The sequence below is a fragment of the Lissotriton helveticus genome, chromosome 7 (assembly GCF_964261635.1).
Source record: "Lissotriton helveticus chromosome 7, aLisHel1.1, whole genome shotgun sequence".
Lineage (NCBI taxonomy): Eukaryota > Metazoa > Chordata > Amphibia > Caudata > Salamandridae > Lissotriton > Lissotriton helveticus.
In genome coordinates, this window is record NC_136068.1 from 642,223,098 (window position 1) to 642,240,005 (window position 16,908).

Sequence of the window (16,908 nt, forward strand, 5' to 3'; positions counted from 1 at the left end):
CATGTTTCAGGCTTACTCAGGATTAGTATTTAAACCCTAATTTCATCTATATTTCTGCAACTCTCATATTGAGTTCTACAAAATTCTTCTAATTCTATTTCCTTTTCCCTTTCTTTATTCAGCTAAGTTGGATCCTTTCCACCTTTAAATCCCCAACCTCCAATGAATTTATAGGTATCTTCATTTTGACTTGCACCAACAAAACAAATTTTAATCTGAGTATTGTCCCACCCCAAAAAAAAAACAATTTTTTTTTATTTGGAAAAATTAGTATACACCCTTCCTTTTTTTTTTTTTTTTAAAGTTTTCAAATTCTAAAACATGTTTTCTTCGACCTAGGTCATACAACAAAATTTCTTTTTCCAACTAAAACATAGTTTCTTCGACCTAGTCAATTAACAAGATTTCTTCGACCTAGTTAATTAATCTTTCAATTGCAGGTGGAAATATTATAAAGGACTGCCTTGATGACTTAATTTTCTTATTTGTTTTGACCACTCTCATTTGTTTTCTTCTAATTAACACTTCAATTTTTCCTTCTATTTTGAACTTTTCATTTAGCTCTTCTTTGCTTTGACTTGAAATTTCGTTCACCTGTTCTTCATTTTTATTCACCAACTTGTATTCTAGACTTTTAACTCATATTGTTTGGCTATCTTTTTTATCTACTAGTTTGTATATCATATTCTCATCTCTTTTATTAATTATTTTTTTCTTTAGTTCTGTCAAATTACTTTCAATATTCCAAGTTTTCTTTCTCGGCTTATTTACGTAATCATTATTGTCACTAGTTGCAAAGGAACAGAACAAGAAAGGAAATACCCAAAGCAAGAAAGGAACATGGTTTAATCAGGATTGGTTAATGAAAAAAAGAGAAATTAGGAGAGAAGAGCGTAGCCTACGCAAAAAATTAACACGAGCGAAGGCGGAAAACTTATTAAAAATAAAGAGAGAATATAATATGTTAATCCGCAATGTAAAAAGGATTCATAAAGAATCTTGCTGGGGCAAATTATTGGAAACCATTGAAAATAAGAACCTACGGCAATTCTGGAAGCTAATACAGTCAGCCAGGGAACCCTTGATTACACCAATGACTTGTGTAGTAGAGGAAGATGCATGGGCTGAGCATATTCAGAAATTGTATGCCCCGGGGAGGTTGTCGGATAATTTGGTACCAAAGCAGTGGAGAGATCTAGTAGAGGATCTCAAACATGATTGCTCAGTAATAAACGTCCTCAGGATAATTAGGACTTTAAATTTAACTAGAGCGGCAGGCCCGGATGATATGCCGGCCCTGATATTAAACTCAAACCAGCCCTGGTGGGCGGAATTCTTCTAAAAAATGTTTACTTTAATACTTGAGCAAGGGGTAATACCTGAAAACTGGAAGGGTGCAATAATAAGGCCTCTGCATAAAAAAGGAGCTGTACATGCCCCTAAAAACTACAGACTAATTACCCTATTAGATATAGGAGAAAAGATTTTTGCTAAGATGATACTCGGTAAGCTAAAAGAGTGGGCGGATCTTCGGTCAATCGTACCAGTGGAACAGGGTGGGTTTAAAGAAGGCCACTCCACAATTGATCATTGTTTTGCCCTGTGGGTCTTAGCTAGGAAATCGATTGAACAAAACGGCAAACTATGCTGCTGTTTCGTCGATTTCCGAGCGGCCTTTGATTTAGTAGATAGAAGCAGCCTTTGGGAAGTGCTATAAAAATTATGCATTGCCGGAGGGCATATTAAATATTCTAAAAGAATTATAGTGATAACTGGGCCTAGGTCATTAGAGATTCAACGGGCTCATTAACGCAGAAAATCCCTGTAAAGAATGGCTTGAGACAAGGGTGCACCCTTGCTCTTTTCAAACTTCCTAGCAGATCTTCCCGTGGTCTTGGAAGTTGAAAAGAGTGCGAGCTCACACATGAATAATAATAAAGTTGAATGCCTTTTATATGCTGACGATTTCGTGATCGTGGACCAAACTGAAATGGGCCTCCAAAGGAAATTAAATGCCTTTAAAATATATTGTGATAACAAGTTTCTATCGGTGAATATGGAGAAAACAAAGATCCTATGTTTCGGGAAGAGGGTAAAAAATTGTAAATGGTTTTTAGGTTTAGACAAATTAGAGGTAGTAAATGAATATAAATATCTAGGCCTTTGGTTTGACAGTGCATTAAAGTGGAATACCCACGTGGTGGCACAAATTTCAAAGGCGTCCTCATCGGTTTGTGGATTGAAAAAATTCAATAAGGACTATGGTGACATGTCTCACAGACCGTTACTAAAGGCATTTGAAGCTATGATACCCCCACAAGTTCTCTACGGTGCTGAAGTGCTCTATCTGAGTGGTAAAAGGGGTTGGGACCGGGAGTATGGAAAGATAATTAAAATGCTGTTATCTCTACCTAACGGTTCCATGGTGCAAGCTATTAGATTGGAGGTAGGCTTGACGGCATGGGAGGTAAAGGCACAAATGTCATTGCTAAGATTTTGGAACCGTCAGACGCCCGGTGGTGAACAGAAAGTGTCAATTTGGTGCAGAAAGGAAATACAAGCAAGCAGTTTACATTGGGCACGGGAAGTGAGGAAAACCCTTCAGCAAGTAACTGCGCAATTAAAGTTGACCCTCGAACAACCTTTATTGGAGTTAGTTTTTACTAAGAAAATGCTCAGTGACCGAGGGCATGAATATTCTAGATCACAAGATCTAGAGTACCTGAAGTTGAAAAAATCAGTGAACTGGGTAAGGAATGAATGGGAAAAGGAGGTCCGGTTTCCTTATTTGGATGTGTTACCCAGTAAATGGTTAAGGTACGAAATCATGAAGGTTCGGGTAGGCTTAAATCCATGGAAGATCGATAGTAAATTAAAAGTAGCCCTGATCCAACCTGATGGTATTTGTAAATGTGGCCTAGGTGTGAAGAATGATATTTTACATATACTACTGGACTGTACATGGATTTTAACAGTGCGTAAAATGTTTTTACGTCCAATATTTTTACCGTTTAAGGTGAACACACGATCAGAGGCTGTTGTTCTCCTTACTGAAATGTCGTTTTTAGATATCACAATTGCGTTGGGGAAATTTTTGAAAGCAATAAGAGAAGCTGTAATGGAGACAACCAAGGAAGTTGGGAAATTTTAAAATATTAAGATTTTTAAAAAATGGAAAATGTCAATTTAGTGCTTTTATGGTTTTAAATGTGTATTGAGTGTTAAAATGAATTATGATGTAAAATTTCTATTGCTAAGTGGATCCATGGTCTTGTGTATGGTTTATAGACTATTGTCTAAATAAACTTTGATTTTTACTACTACACTAGTTTCAGATTCTGTGTCTTCAGCTGATTTTCTTTTTCTGCTGAATAATTTCATTATTTCAGTTTTCTTCTTTGATTCAGGATCTTCTTTAATCAGCAGTTTTACTTCTCTGTTTGGAACATCATCTTTATAGCTGGTACTTGGTAATTCATCTTCTTCTTCTGGAATTACTTCTAACTTCCCAGTTTCAGAATTCTTGTTCCTGCTTTCAGAGCTTTCAATCTGCTTTTCAATACTCTCCTGATCTTGATTTTCTTCAGTTTCGGACTCTTTTTCTGCTTCTTTTTCTAGCAGATCTTCATCATTTTCTGAATCTAGAATCACAATCTCTAGATCTTTTACATTCAATGTTTCATTCACATTTGAATCTTCCAGATGTCGACCCTCTTGTCGATCTTCAGAATCTGGATTTCTCTCAGGCTCTTCTTCAGAATCTGAATCAGTGGTAGTATCGCCTTCTTCATCATTATTTTCAGGTGGAGGTACACGAATGGTATGACTTGCGTGAATCCACCTCTTCAAACCCTTACACTTCACTGCATTTGTTGTGACAAGTATCACTTGTCTTGCTTTCTGCCACCTGGGTACCAGACAATTTCTTCTTCGGTGTATTTTTGTTTTGACCCAATCCCCTGGTAACAGATCATGTCTTTGTTCTCTCTCCTTTATGATCACTTCAGTTTCCACTTGATTGAATACAGTAGTTACCACATCTGACAAGTTTTTACAAAAGTCTAAGATAACACTGTCATTTATACTTAGTAACTTGTTTGCTGGAATAAAAGCTTGTCTCATGATTCCCCCCATCATTTTTTCTTGAGGGCTCAAACCTGACTTATCAGGTATGTTTCTTAGAGTTCTCAACACAAGTGGTAAGGCTTCTGTCCACTTCATACCTGTTGTTTCACACATTTTTGTGAGTCTATTCTTGATAGTGTTATTTACTTGATCAACAACTCTTGATGCTTCCGGTCTGTATGCACAATGCATTTTTTGTTCAATACCGAATGCTTCACAAACCATCTGCATTAATTCATTTTCAATTCGTGTTCTATTATTTATTTCTACAGTCACTGGAAAGCCATAACGCGGAATCATTTCGCGCAAAAGCAACTTTGCCACAGTAATTGTGTCATTCTTTTTTGTTGGAAAAGCTTCTACCCATTTTGAAAATAAACAAATGATGACTAGGACATATTTCAATTTGTTTTGTTGGGGCATTTCAATGAAATCTAATTGAATTCTTGTAAATGGACCACCCTCCCGGCCTATAGTTTCCAAACTCTCAATTGTCTTTTGACCTGGATTGTCTTTCTGGCATGTTAGACATCTTTGACAAAGTGACTCCACAACTAATCTGAACTTCGGATTGTACCATGTCTTTCTGAACATTTTCATTATGTCATCTCGATCTACATGACCCTCCCCATGATACATTCGAGCCATATCTGAAATGATACTGTTTGGCATGACCAATCTGTCATCTTTGTAAACCCAAATCTCATCATCCTCTCTTTGTCTACAGCCTTGTCTCAGCCATCCAATTTTCTCCTCATCATCTGCCTTATCTTGAAATCGTTTTAATTCTTGGCATGTCTGAATTACAAAGATTAATATGAGAATGCTTGAAACATGTTCATTAAATTTTTCCCGATTGGTTGCAACCCTCTCCCAAGCACAGAATTTAGCAATGAAACCTGCATACGTATTGCCTTTTGAGACATAATCATTTTTCTCTTCATTTGCAGTACATTTCACCACTGCTATTTGGTCAAGAAGCTCAATTCCATCTATCAACCTTTTAATCAAAATAGCATTTCTTATAGGTGATTCTATAGAGTTTAAACAATCTCTTTGTAATCATAGTTGATCATAGTCATGCATTATATTATATCCATATTCACTATCAGTTATTATGGTAATTTTCAGTCCTTCACCCATCTCACATGCACGAATCAAAGCAATTAATTCCGCTACTTGAGCTGAACGAACTCCTTTGAGACAAGATGCTTCAATCGTTTCTGCAATCGTACATATTGAATAAGCTGGACTCAATATACCATCATCTGTTTTCAAACATGAACCCTTCACAAATAACACATAGTCTGATTCTGGTAAAGGAACATCCCTAATGTCTTGTCTGGGCTTTGTGCACAAATCTAATACATCCTGACACTCATGGTCAATGTCGGCTTCATTTTTGACTTCAGTAACAGTTCCATCAGGCAATAATGTGGAAGGATTTAGGTTCACACACCTTGCTATCGAGACATTATCTGATCCCAAAATTGTCTTTTCATATTTGCTCATCCCGTTACTTGTCAAGTGTTGTGTTTTGCTTCTGGTAAGAAGGATTTCAACTGAATGAGGTACATATACTTTTACAGGAAACCCCATTATAATTCCTTCACTCTGCTCAAGGCTTACACTTGTTGCAGCCACTGCTTTTAAGCAACCTGGCAAAGCTCTTGCAACAGGATCAAGAACAGCTGAGAAGTAAGCTATTGGCTTTCTCAGTTTTCCATTTCTCTGAATTAGAACTGATAATGCACAACCCTCCCTTTCACTGCAGTAAAGCTCAAATTCTTTGTTGAAGTCCGGCATTTCCAGAACAGTAGCTTCACGCAAATTCTTTTTTAATTGCTCAAAGGCTTCAAGCTCAATTTCTGTCAGGACAATTGGGTCTTTTACATCTGCTTTTGTCAATCTTTGCAATGGCTTCGCAATTACTGAGAAACCACTAATCCATTGACAACAATAATCAACCATGCCCAGGAACATTCTCACCTGTTTTTGTGTCTTTGGGGGTTCCATTGCCTGAATCATTTTAATTCTCTCAATAGTTACCTGTCTGGTTCCTTTTGCAATTCTATGTCCAAGGTATTTAACCTCCTTTTTACAAAACTGCAATTTTGCAGGTGACACTTTGTGACCCTCTTCTGCCAAATGATTCAAAAGGGTTATGGTATCTGTTACACAGTTGTCTCTTGTTTTTGCTGCTACAAGCAAATTATATATACACTGGACCAATTTTGATTTACCAAGTAATTCTATATCTTCTAGGGTCTTTTTCAACAATTCATTAAAAATAGAAGGACTCTCAGTGAACTCTTGAGAAAGGCAACACCATGCTAAAATTCTCTCTTGGAACCTGAAAGCAAAAATTGGTTGACTCTCTGGGTGCATTGGGACAGTAAAGAAGGCATTACATAGATTTATTACCGAATACCACTCCGCATCATGTGGTATCTGACAAAGGATCACTGCTGGGTTGGGCACAATAGGACAACAAGGGATAACTATCTCGTTAACCTTTCTCAGGTCCTGTACTATTCTGTACGTTTCATCTGGCTTTCTAATACCCATAATTGGTGAGTTACAAGGACTGCTCTCAATCTCTTTCAAAACACCTTGCTGAATGAATTTGTCAATTACAGGAATGACATCCTCAATTGTTTCTGCCTTCATTTTGTACTGAGGAATGTTTGGAAAATCTACTCCTTGTTTCACTGTGATTTTCACTGGATCAACGTTTTTCATCAAACCCATTTCACTTCCTGTCAAATCCCAAATTTTAGAATTAACTGTCTCTTTTAATTCGTCAGGCAAATTGTTTTTGTCAAAAGCAGGAAATAATTTACTTTCTTCTGCTTCAACCATTGACATTGTCAACTTGTAAAGGCCATCCTCTTCTTGAGTTTGAAATTCAATTTCACCTGGTGAATTATAAATTGTACAGTTCAATTTACACAACAAGTCTTTTTCTAACAGTTTTACAGGAGGTCTGTTTTCCTGGTCTCCACTGAATCCTGAATCTATATTGTATTTCTGCTCATTAACATGATTTGGAAATGGCGGCAGAGGTATCTCATTCTGCTTAATCACCACCTGTCGCTGTATTTGTAGCTGTTGATTCAGCTCATTTATCTCAATCTCCTTTTTCTTTGACCATTTTGTTTTCCATTTATTCAGATTACCCCATTTTCTCAAAGTCCAGATTAATTCTTTTATATGGGCAATTCTACCTGAATTGTTCAAGCTTTCAATGTTCCTTTCAGTGAAATTCATTCTGTAATTTTTCTGAAACAGTTTTTGTTTACTCAAATCAATTTCTAAATCAAAAGCCATTTCTTCAACAGCATCATACTTATGTTTTGTTTTCCAAGTAATGTTTTTGCAAAGAAACAACAATTCATCATCTTGATATGTTTTTAATCTGTCTGTACTGATTGTACCATTTATTAATTCTTCTAAAACAACTTTTAATTTTGACTCATCAGGCTGTGTCAAATCAATCAGGTCAACATCAGAGTCCTCACTAGTTGGAGCTGGAGTCATTATTCTCTCTTGCTGAGTTGGAATCATTACTGGCTGACTTTCAGATACATTAGAATAAAGTTTTTCAGCAACATTTTGAATTCCAGAATTTAATGGGACCGTTAAAACCCTAAACTTGTGTTGTACGTCCACAACACGATGATATGCAGCGATATCACCTTTTGAAGCAGAACAAATGAACTGTGTAACCTGATAACAGCGTCCTGATAACAGCATTACACTACTCTTGCTATGGCCAACCAGGAATTTTTCACACTGCTGGAAAAACCCTTACAACTACATATAACAATCTTACAAAATCAAAAACTCAACATATGTTAAACATTGATCCTATGAATATACCAACATATATGTATCATGTATGTAGCATGTATGTCAAAAACAACATATAAACCGTACGAATGCTACCAAAAACTGATCCAGCGCTCTTACCAAAATTCTGCATAAATGACTCTACCTACTACCATCAAACTTACCATACAATACCAGGCCCATATCAACAACAGAGCGACTGAATCATGAGGCGATTAGATCTATATATGTTGTTTAAACTATCTACAATAAACAAGACCAGCTTGTCATTTAGTAAGTTTATTCAAACATATTCATGAAAACTTAGGTTTTGGAACTTTATTAAACAAGTATTAGAAAATGTCATAAAGAAAGGTTTATTCAGTATTTATAAAGAGAGTTTAATTCAAGAAATATTATTCATAAACAGAAATAAGTAAAATTGAACATTTCCAAACCCTAACTAATTCCCTGTTTCTACCCTCATTGCCTGAAAATAAAGTCTTTATTAAAATCTCCTTTCCTTACGTGCGTTCGTCCATCAGCATAACACGACCCTCTGGAATCAAAAAGCGTAGGCCAAATGTCTGCTCCTTGAGACAATTCTTATACCCTAAAACTAAGGCTAAACTAACTATTTTCACATTCCAACAGCTGAATTCTGACTCTCCATTGGCTGAGCCACCTCATGCCACAGTAAATTGTGACATCTTCCACCTCATGTCCGGGCTTTTTCACTAACCCATTGTTCATGCACAGAGTCTCGGCGACACTTCCTTAGGCTGCTACATTTTGTAGCAAAGATGTTCATGTAATACAAAAAAATGCCACGGCTCTTCCTCCCAACCTTGAGCCTGTCCGTTCTGAGCTTCCCTTGGCACAATAGCATACCTCTCTCCACAGGGTCGCCTTTGGCAGTTCTTTTCAAAACTTTTCACAATAAAAGTTTATAGGCTTCTCATCTTTTTCAAAATAAGTTTTCTCTTGTGGCTTTACATCAGCAGGCCTCTTTTTCAGAAAGCGTCAATTTTCTGCGCCACCTTTTCTTGCGTCACTTTTTAAAATGTATTATTTTTCTGCAGCCAACTCTAAGCTTCATTTAGAAAACTATTATTTAAACAAACATAAAACATCAATTAATTAAGGAATTGACATTTGTTCTGTTACCCACCCCTTTGCTAAATGTTAACCCATTAATTATGTTACCTAGCAGAAGCACATTTAAGTAGCATATAAATTTGTCACAGAAAAGACAAAACAAAAGCACATTTAAAAGCACATGCTATTATTTTTGAGAGCAGCAGTTAGTGTATGACAAAGACAATAGACAATAATTATTGTATTATTTCTTTTGCATTCTGCACAAATAAGCATAATGTTAATCCCAAGTGTTCATGTTGCACAGTTTATTCTAGGTTGATTTAATAACATGCAGCAAACATATTAGTTTTATTAAACATTATGGAAGTTTAGCTTCACAAGCCTGAACAAAATATTGTTCATTAACCTGCTCCATCACCCTGATCACACATTACATTCAATTTAGTTTAATCATGGTGTGGCTGTGCTGGTTCTCCAGCGTTCGAAGATTAATTTGCTTGACTCTTTCCCACTCTAATCTTAAAACAGCAGTGTAATGTTAAACAAAGCCCAATAGGTCCAAACGCAGCCACGTTTTCTCACCTAATTAAAAAAACTAAATCAACTTAGGTGAGAGCTCAGTGGACTTCACTCCCTCCCATCCCCACACCCCCAGAAGGAACCATACCCCAGAAGTCTACCCCACAACATGTGTGAAACTAATCCCTCTGAACTCTGCTCAGACATCTTACGATAGGTCTTTTCTTCATTTTTGTACAATTGTCCTATCAAAGGAGTAGCATTTTGCTCTTAGTGGATTGCCTCAAGTTTTTGATCAAGCCATATATTAATCTAAGTAAGGTCTTTTTAATTCTGCGGTTTTTGTTGGGGACTCAATACTTCACACAGAGGAACTTAAAATCGGTTGTATGTATATACTTTATTCAGCCCATATGGCCAAAGACTGAAAGATCTGCAGTTGATTTTCTTTAAAAACTATGAAAGGCAGAGAAGTCTCATACCTAAGGGGTCATATCAGACTCTGATTAGCCAATAACATTGTAGGTTTGCATTCTTTAATTAAGAGTGTCAAAGCGATTCCAATGCTATTTCCTTGTACAGAAATGGATTGATTTCTGTATTACTTTAAAGAGCTTCTTCATAAATCCATAATGGCCCTACGCACTATAGAACATATTTGCTTTGAAGACTTGAATGTGATGCGGACACCAGCAGGAGAATACTCTAGCATGTCTAGTAGGACATGTGTGAGAAAATTCAGTGATGATGCAAACGCTGCAGAAAAGATCCCACAAACCAAACTCACTTTGCACTGTGCCCCTGATAGAAGTTGTAGAGATCTGGATAACATTGCAGAGTGAGTAAAAAAGGATAGCAATGTTTTCACCAAGGGGTAAGGTGTACATCACTAAATTCTGACATATACTCTGTACATGAAACCAGTTCCTCAGATGAAAGGCTGAACCAGCGAGGGAGTACTCGTCTTGTGTATTTTAGGGAGAAAGTTATAATAGAGATTTTGGGATACGTTACATCCAGATCTACATGAATTCATCATAATCTAACAGTCCTTAAACATGATGTAGTACAAGCAATTCACTCATTTTTTCACAGATCTTTTTAATAGGTCCTTTAGTTAGCACTTTGTAACTCCCCTCATCAGACAGCTGGTGTTGAAGCCTCTTTGTTGTATTCTTTATAGTCCAATAGTGCAATGTTGCTTCCCTCATCAATTTGCCAAATAATCACGCTGAAGCTGCTTTGCAGATTTTCCAATTCAGTATGCTCATTTTCATTCAACTTTCACCTGGGAACAAAGGATAACACTTAACACAAACAAGTTTCAGTATGACATGTTTAACAACAGCTTATAATTGTAACTCTTCTATATTGGATACAATGAAATTATAAAATGTAAAACTAACTGTCCCTATGTATTACAGGATGATATACATTCCTATATCTGTTTATATCTAATGACCTGTGTTTATAGTACCAGGTTATATGAAGATTTGAGACAATAATTAAAAAAAAAAAAATCAGTAATAAGATATTGCACTGTGGGCAAGATGTCATGGTGTCAAAATGAATTCCTAGATATGAATACTTTGAAATATTTATGTACAAATAGGCACCTAGTGTATAATAATGAATGTATTTAAGGTGACATATAAAAATCAATGAATAAGAATTCTTGTAACAAGAATATTACATAAAAATGAACACAATCACATGGTGGGTATAGCGTAATGTTACACATAGGGAAGCTACCCTATTTTTGAAGAATTGAGTGTCATGACTATAATTATAAATGTGTTTTAAAAGAGGTTTTATTTGCTTTTTTGTGTTATTTGCAAAATATGAATTGTTTACAGCCTTTATAAAGTAGTTTCTACAAAACACGTTTTGAATGACGTGATGTTAAATAAAATACAGTGCATCCTGAGTTTTGAATTTTATTTTGTGAGCAAACTAAATAGTGATTAAAGAAAAAAGTGACCAGGAGGTTGCTGTTTAATTCATTTTGGTCTCCATATGAGGTGTCTCCCTAATATCTTGTTAAAAAAACATGTCTGTCTATGTAATTGCTTTCTATTCTTATTCAAGTTTGTGAATCTATGAAAAGTCCATTGCTGCAGAAGAAACAAGTTACTTGCCTGTAACTACAGTACTCCAGCAGTGGTATATTTCACAGTGTCAAATGCAGCTCACTCTCCTCTAGTAGGCTTACCCTATCAGTTGATTTTCTTTCATACACATGCTCTGAAATCTGGTGGGAGAAGTGATTTTTAATGGGCTTTCATCTCACGGCCAACATTTGGATCTTTTTCAGTGGGATGAGTGTGCGACTAAAGTGGCAGTCTTTGGGGCCCATCATGCTATGATTACCATTACTTTGCTGGGGGAACTCCCATCTCAGCAAATAAGAGTGATTCACGGATGTGAATCTATGAAAAAGGTGCAAATCCTGGAGAACTACATATATATACAATTTTATCTTGTCTTGAAACCCAGTAGCCTAGGTTCTGATCTGGTTTAAGCACCAAAATTATGCAATTCTAATCAAATATGCCTCTTATTGTAAAAATGTATAATGTAAATATAAAAAAAATGACTATGTGCACAATCTCAAATCATCTCAACCTGGTTAGCTCTCTGTTGACTTTGACAAGGTGTGTGCTGTATGAACCATAAGACCTTTTAAAGAAGGGAGGGACAAGAGAAAGAAAGGAAGGAAAGGTCGATATGAATGGGTGGTAATGAAAGTTAGGTAGTATGGATGTAAAAAGGAGTGAAAGACAAAAGAGAAAGAAGAGGGCGGATGGAAGAAGAGAAGGGGTGGATATGAAGGGCGAGAGTTGGAAGAAGAGGGTCTAAAGGCAGAAGAATGAGCCATAAGGAAGTATATGAGTTAAGAAAGATAGTGAGTCAATGTGACAAAAACTAAACTGGGGAATACCAGACAATGACAAATAAAAGAAAACATTTTTTGGGGAGCTGTGCCTCATTTGTTCTCTAGTTACGTTGGGCTTCAGAAGGATATGGGTTGGTGGAGCACTTAGTCTCCAAAATGATGGGGAGTGTTCTGATGGGGCATTAAGCTGGCTGGTATTGTCTTATTTCGGCTGGTGTGATTGTTCTGTTGGCCAAGGCATCACTGCAGATGGAACTGTGGATTTAGATGTTTTGAGGTCCTATGTACCTTAGAATCTTGTTAATTGGCAGCTTCATTTGGCCTTGCAGTAGTGCAGGTTGTATGGCTGTGTAATCTCTTGGTTCCTGGGTGCTCTTCTTTGGGATGGCACCCTATAATTTTGCTTCTTTGTTTGATATCAAAGTTCTAGTTTCCTAAAGGGTGCAAGAGGTCCCAAATCTGGAGGAACACTATTTAAAAAATGCTTGCATTTGCTTTGCAGCGTGACCCCAAACGCCTCAAGAAAGACCTCCCCAAAGCCCTGAAGTTACTAAAGCCTGAGGATCGGGTTCTCTTTGTTGGGACATCCAGCAAGCCCTTTGCTGCAGATGTGAAGACGTTCTGCAAAGCCTTTGAGAGGATAATACTGGTCCCACGGCCGGACTATGCCGCCAGATATGGTGAGGTTTGCTGAGATGTGGTGTTGTGATGTTGTTCACACTGTGCTGGAAAGGGGGAGATGAATGGGACCAACAGTAGGTTAGCATTGTGTGGAGGAAAGGAGAGGCTAGCATTTAAAGCATAAGCTAAGTTTCCATTGTTGAAAGAGTGACTTACAACTTCCATTCTCTTTTTCCAGTGCTTTGGAAGCATCTCATTAAGACACATGGTGGGATTCACACCAATACGTTGGACTACAGCAATCTCGCCAAGGTCTCAGACGGGTACAGCCCTGCCTTGATGTCGCAAGTGGTGCAATCTGTCCTGTCACATCGACGCCTCGCTCAGATGGACAAGAAGCCCCTTGTCACTGGAGAATTTCTGATGCCGCTCTCGAGAGCCGATCCCATCTACAGGGAAGAGGAGGAAACCTTTAAGGTATACATCAGGGCCACCCTTCAGCCTCCCCATCCCCCACCATCTCTTTGGAAGGGAATTCAGAGTTGTCTGGATTTGCACCCACTTAAATGGGAAACCTTTGTGAGAAGTCACATGAGAAACTGTCTGTGATGGATGTTCCATCCGGATTGTTCAGCCTTTCGTAAGCGCTTACAACCGGCATTCCCCAAGGCCTGAAGTTAGCAGGAAAGGCTAAACTGGGACCAGCACCCTTTAATGTATTAACTTTCTCCCTTCCCTTCCCTTCCTCAAACGAACATCATCCCTCTCCGTATGGGAACCCAGCAGTCTCCTGCTGCCAGTCACCTGCACAGCGCTATATTGCTTTGGAGGCTAGTTTTGCTTTATTTAAATCATGTATGTACACAGCGGTTTGGTATGAGTTGCCACTCTGGGGAGCAAAGGAGCTACAGTAGCATAACTGCAAGCTACTAGCTCAATCTTAATACCTTTAATGTGAGACAAGCAAAACAAAGCCCCTTGGTAAAATAGTTGCATTCAGTGGAAGTTAGCTGCCTCAGGAAGGGGACCAGAAAGCCAGTAACTTTCCTTAGTGTCAATTGCATGATGCCATCTTCACAAAGTGTGCTCGAGGCTAGCAGGCCTGTATTAGATACATTGGTAGAACGTGGCATAGCACAAATATAAACAGATCACCTTCTACGGGGTTCCGCTACACCTACAGGTTGGCAGGATAAGTCATTCGTAACAATACCGAATTTACTGAAGCCCTTTGTATGAGTCAGGCGGAGTTGTATCCCAGGAATGAATAACTCTCTGGCTGATTTTGAGCGGCCCCATGTTCCTGAAATTCCTAAGTGTTAAGTTTTTAACAATAGCAGATATGCACTGTATAAAACCACCCGGCTACAGGGCTGGTAGAGAGTACAGGTGCTTCCTGGCCCCCTCAAATAGGACGAGGGAGCATGAAATGCTCCTCATGCTAGCTTACAGCCGGAACCTCCCCCCCTCCTCCCCATCACACGGTCCCCGCACATCAAACCTCTGTTGGCCACTGCTCACATTTTTCACCTGCTCAGAGCGTGTTTTAAGGCATTAAGGTCCCCAGAATATAGGAAAACCTTTGATGTTCAACACAGTAATTTTGTGTCCACATGAATATTTCGTATTCCGAAGATTTAAACACACAATGACCGTAAACATGTGGAGCGAGAGCAGCCAGAATCGTTCATTTTAGCCTCAGTATTTCTATAGAGTTTACACTTAATTTGTAATGACCTAAGTGCTCAAATACAGATTTTAGGGAAAAAAGTGGCGTCACTACGGTTGGTGTCACCCAGTGCCGATAACTCATGGTGTCACCCCCTCACGACTTACCCCATGAATCCTGTGTATCTGTTTTAAGGAGATGAATGCTCTATATTACAGTTTAAACGCCAGGAGCTGCGTGCATGTGTGTAAGCGCATTTTTGGGTGAGGATTTCTAGTCTTCAAAAGTCACGCTGGGAGTCAGCCAGTGCTTGAGTGGTTGGATGAAAACGTGTCTACACTCTTAGGAGACTCACTAGCAACATGTACACACAAAATAAAAAGAACACACGGCACTGTCACGAGACACATTTTAGAAGAATCGGCATGTTACAGGAAATGGTAAATATTTTTGTCACATAAACAGGGAAGTCGAGTTGTTTACCAATAACACCGCAACCGTCCTTACTTTTTTTAATGAATTGTTGGTGCTCGGTGACATTATGATATTTCTTCATTTTCCCCTGTGGATTTGCACTATGAAATACATGCACCATACAAACGGACACTACCTCCCTTGTATCCACAGTCTAAAATAAACAATGGAATTTATGGTATGAATTTATGTAAGAACAACAAAGTGTTCCTAATTTGTGAAACATCTTTTAAGTATGAAATATGCGTCCCCTTACAAAGTTACGTATTCTGTTGCAAGTTGCATACTTCAGGGGCCTCGGGGAACTCCCCGCACTTTCGTATTGCGCCTTTATTTGATTGACAATCTTAGCACCCTGGGGCCCTGCCGTCGATGCCACCCGTGTTGTGTAACAAGCCTTGTTTGCCGTGACGTCGGAATGCGGGGTCTTAACACAGACATGTCCCTGCCGCTCTTGCAACGTAGGTGTGTGTGTATGGGGGAGCGAGGGGGGAGGGAGGGGCATTTTTCTTAAATTCTGTTTGTTTTTGTGAGGTACGGGAGTATGAGGTATATGAGTGTCTCAGGGGCCCCTCGCCACATTCTGCAGGAGGGTAGCCACCATTTTAGATTATGTCACTGTCTGAATGAAGGGTCGCAGGGACAGGCCCGCAGCGCCTTGTGTAATTCTGACCTGTGTCTCAGAAGGGTAGGGCTCCAGTAAGACATTTTACGCTCAAACTTGTCTTGCTCAGCTGGATACACTTGTGCTAGTGAAATATCACAACATGCCCAAACGCTGCAAGATTTCGCCTGCCTAAAACTGTTTTGACCGGAGCACTTCAGCTATATCTGTGTGAGTAGCGGCTGGAAGCGCCATTCATCTATCTATCCACACAGATAAGAGCTTTGTGGGTAACTGGGTTCCACCTGTTGTGTTCTTGTGCTTAAGGAGCTGACAGCAATGCGTCTGTGTCCGAATTGGGAAACGACGACGAGCGTGTCCTGGTTTGAGGGTGTTCGGTTTAAGGGAAATGGAAGTGTGTGATAGAAGCTTGGAACTTTCCGCGTGTGCGTGTGTGTTTAAGAGAGTGTGCGGGGCTGAGTGTGGCAGGAGGACGTAAGTCTAACCATGAGGGTCGCTTTGACCTTGAATCTCAGCGTGTGAAGCCTGTTCACCGTGTAGCCGTAGTCGTACTGTGAGCGTCGGTGTCACCCCATGTGATGGAGTCACCTGGTGCGGTCCGCACCCCCCTAGTGACGCCACTGAGGAAAAAGGAACTCGTTTGTAAATTTCACTTAGAATGGAGATAAATGTAGACTGTTTAAAGCAAAAACTCTTGAGGCCAGCAGAGTTGCTTATTTTTAATGTTACCAGGCAAGTCCGGATCTTTTGTAGGGCCTTAAGCAAAAACAGGTTGCGGGGCCCTGATTCAGATAATCTGGTCTCAACTCCGGCCTCCTAGCTTGACCAAAGTGTGTGATCCTGGCAATCTCGTTTCTTCACTACACCTCATCAGCAAGAGTATGGAGACTTATGAGTCCTGGCTACACTGTTTCACTAGCGCTGCCCTATTGGCGCTGGTAGCGAGGCAGGAGAGCTCTAAGCATTGCGTACGTGGTGCAAAGTCTCAAGTCCTATGCATGCCCACCGTCCAAGCCCAGTCAGCTGTCAGTATAGGTAGATCCGGGT

At 39.0% G+C, this 16,908-nt stretch overlaps 1 protein-coding gene across 3 annotated transcripts in view; it reads left to right on the forward strand.

The window, feature by feature from the left end:
- The window catches only part of LOC144768886 (dynein regulatory complex protein 11-like), a 743,718-nt gene that overhangs the window by 409,464 nt on the left and 317,346 nt on the right, over positions 1-16,908 (forward strand). For 2 of the 3 annotated variants that reach the window (XM_078652898.1, XM_078652899.1), the window contains 2 exons: positions 12,975-13,152; positions 13,332-13,570. The exons of the other annotated variant lie outside the window; for it this stretch is intronic. In XM_078652898.1, the coding sequence (XP_078509024.1) occupies positions 12,975-13,152; positions 13,332-13,570 (417 nt within the window). The remainder of the gene's footprint in view (positions 1-12,974; positions 13,153-13,331; positions 13,571-16,908) is intronic. 3 annotated transcript variants of the gene reach the window in all.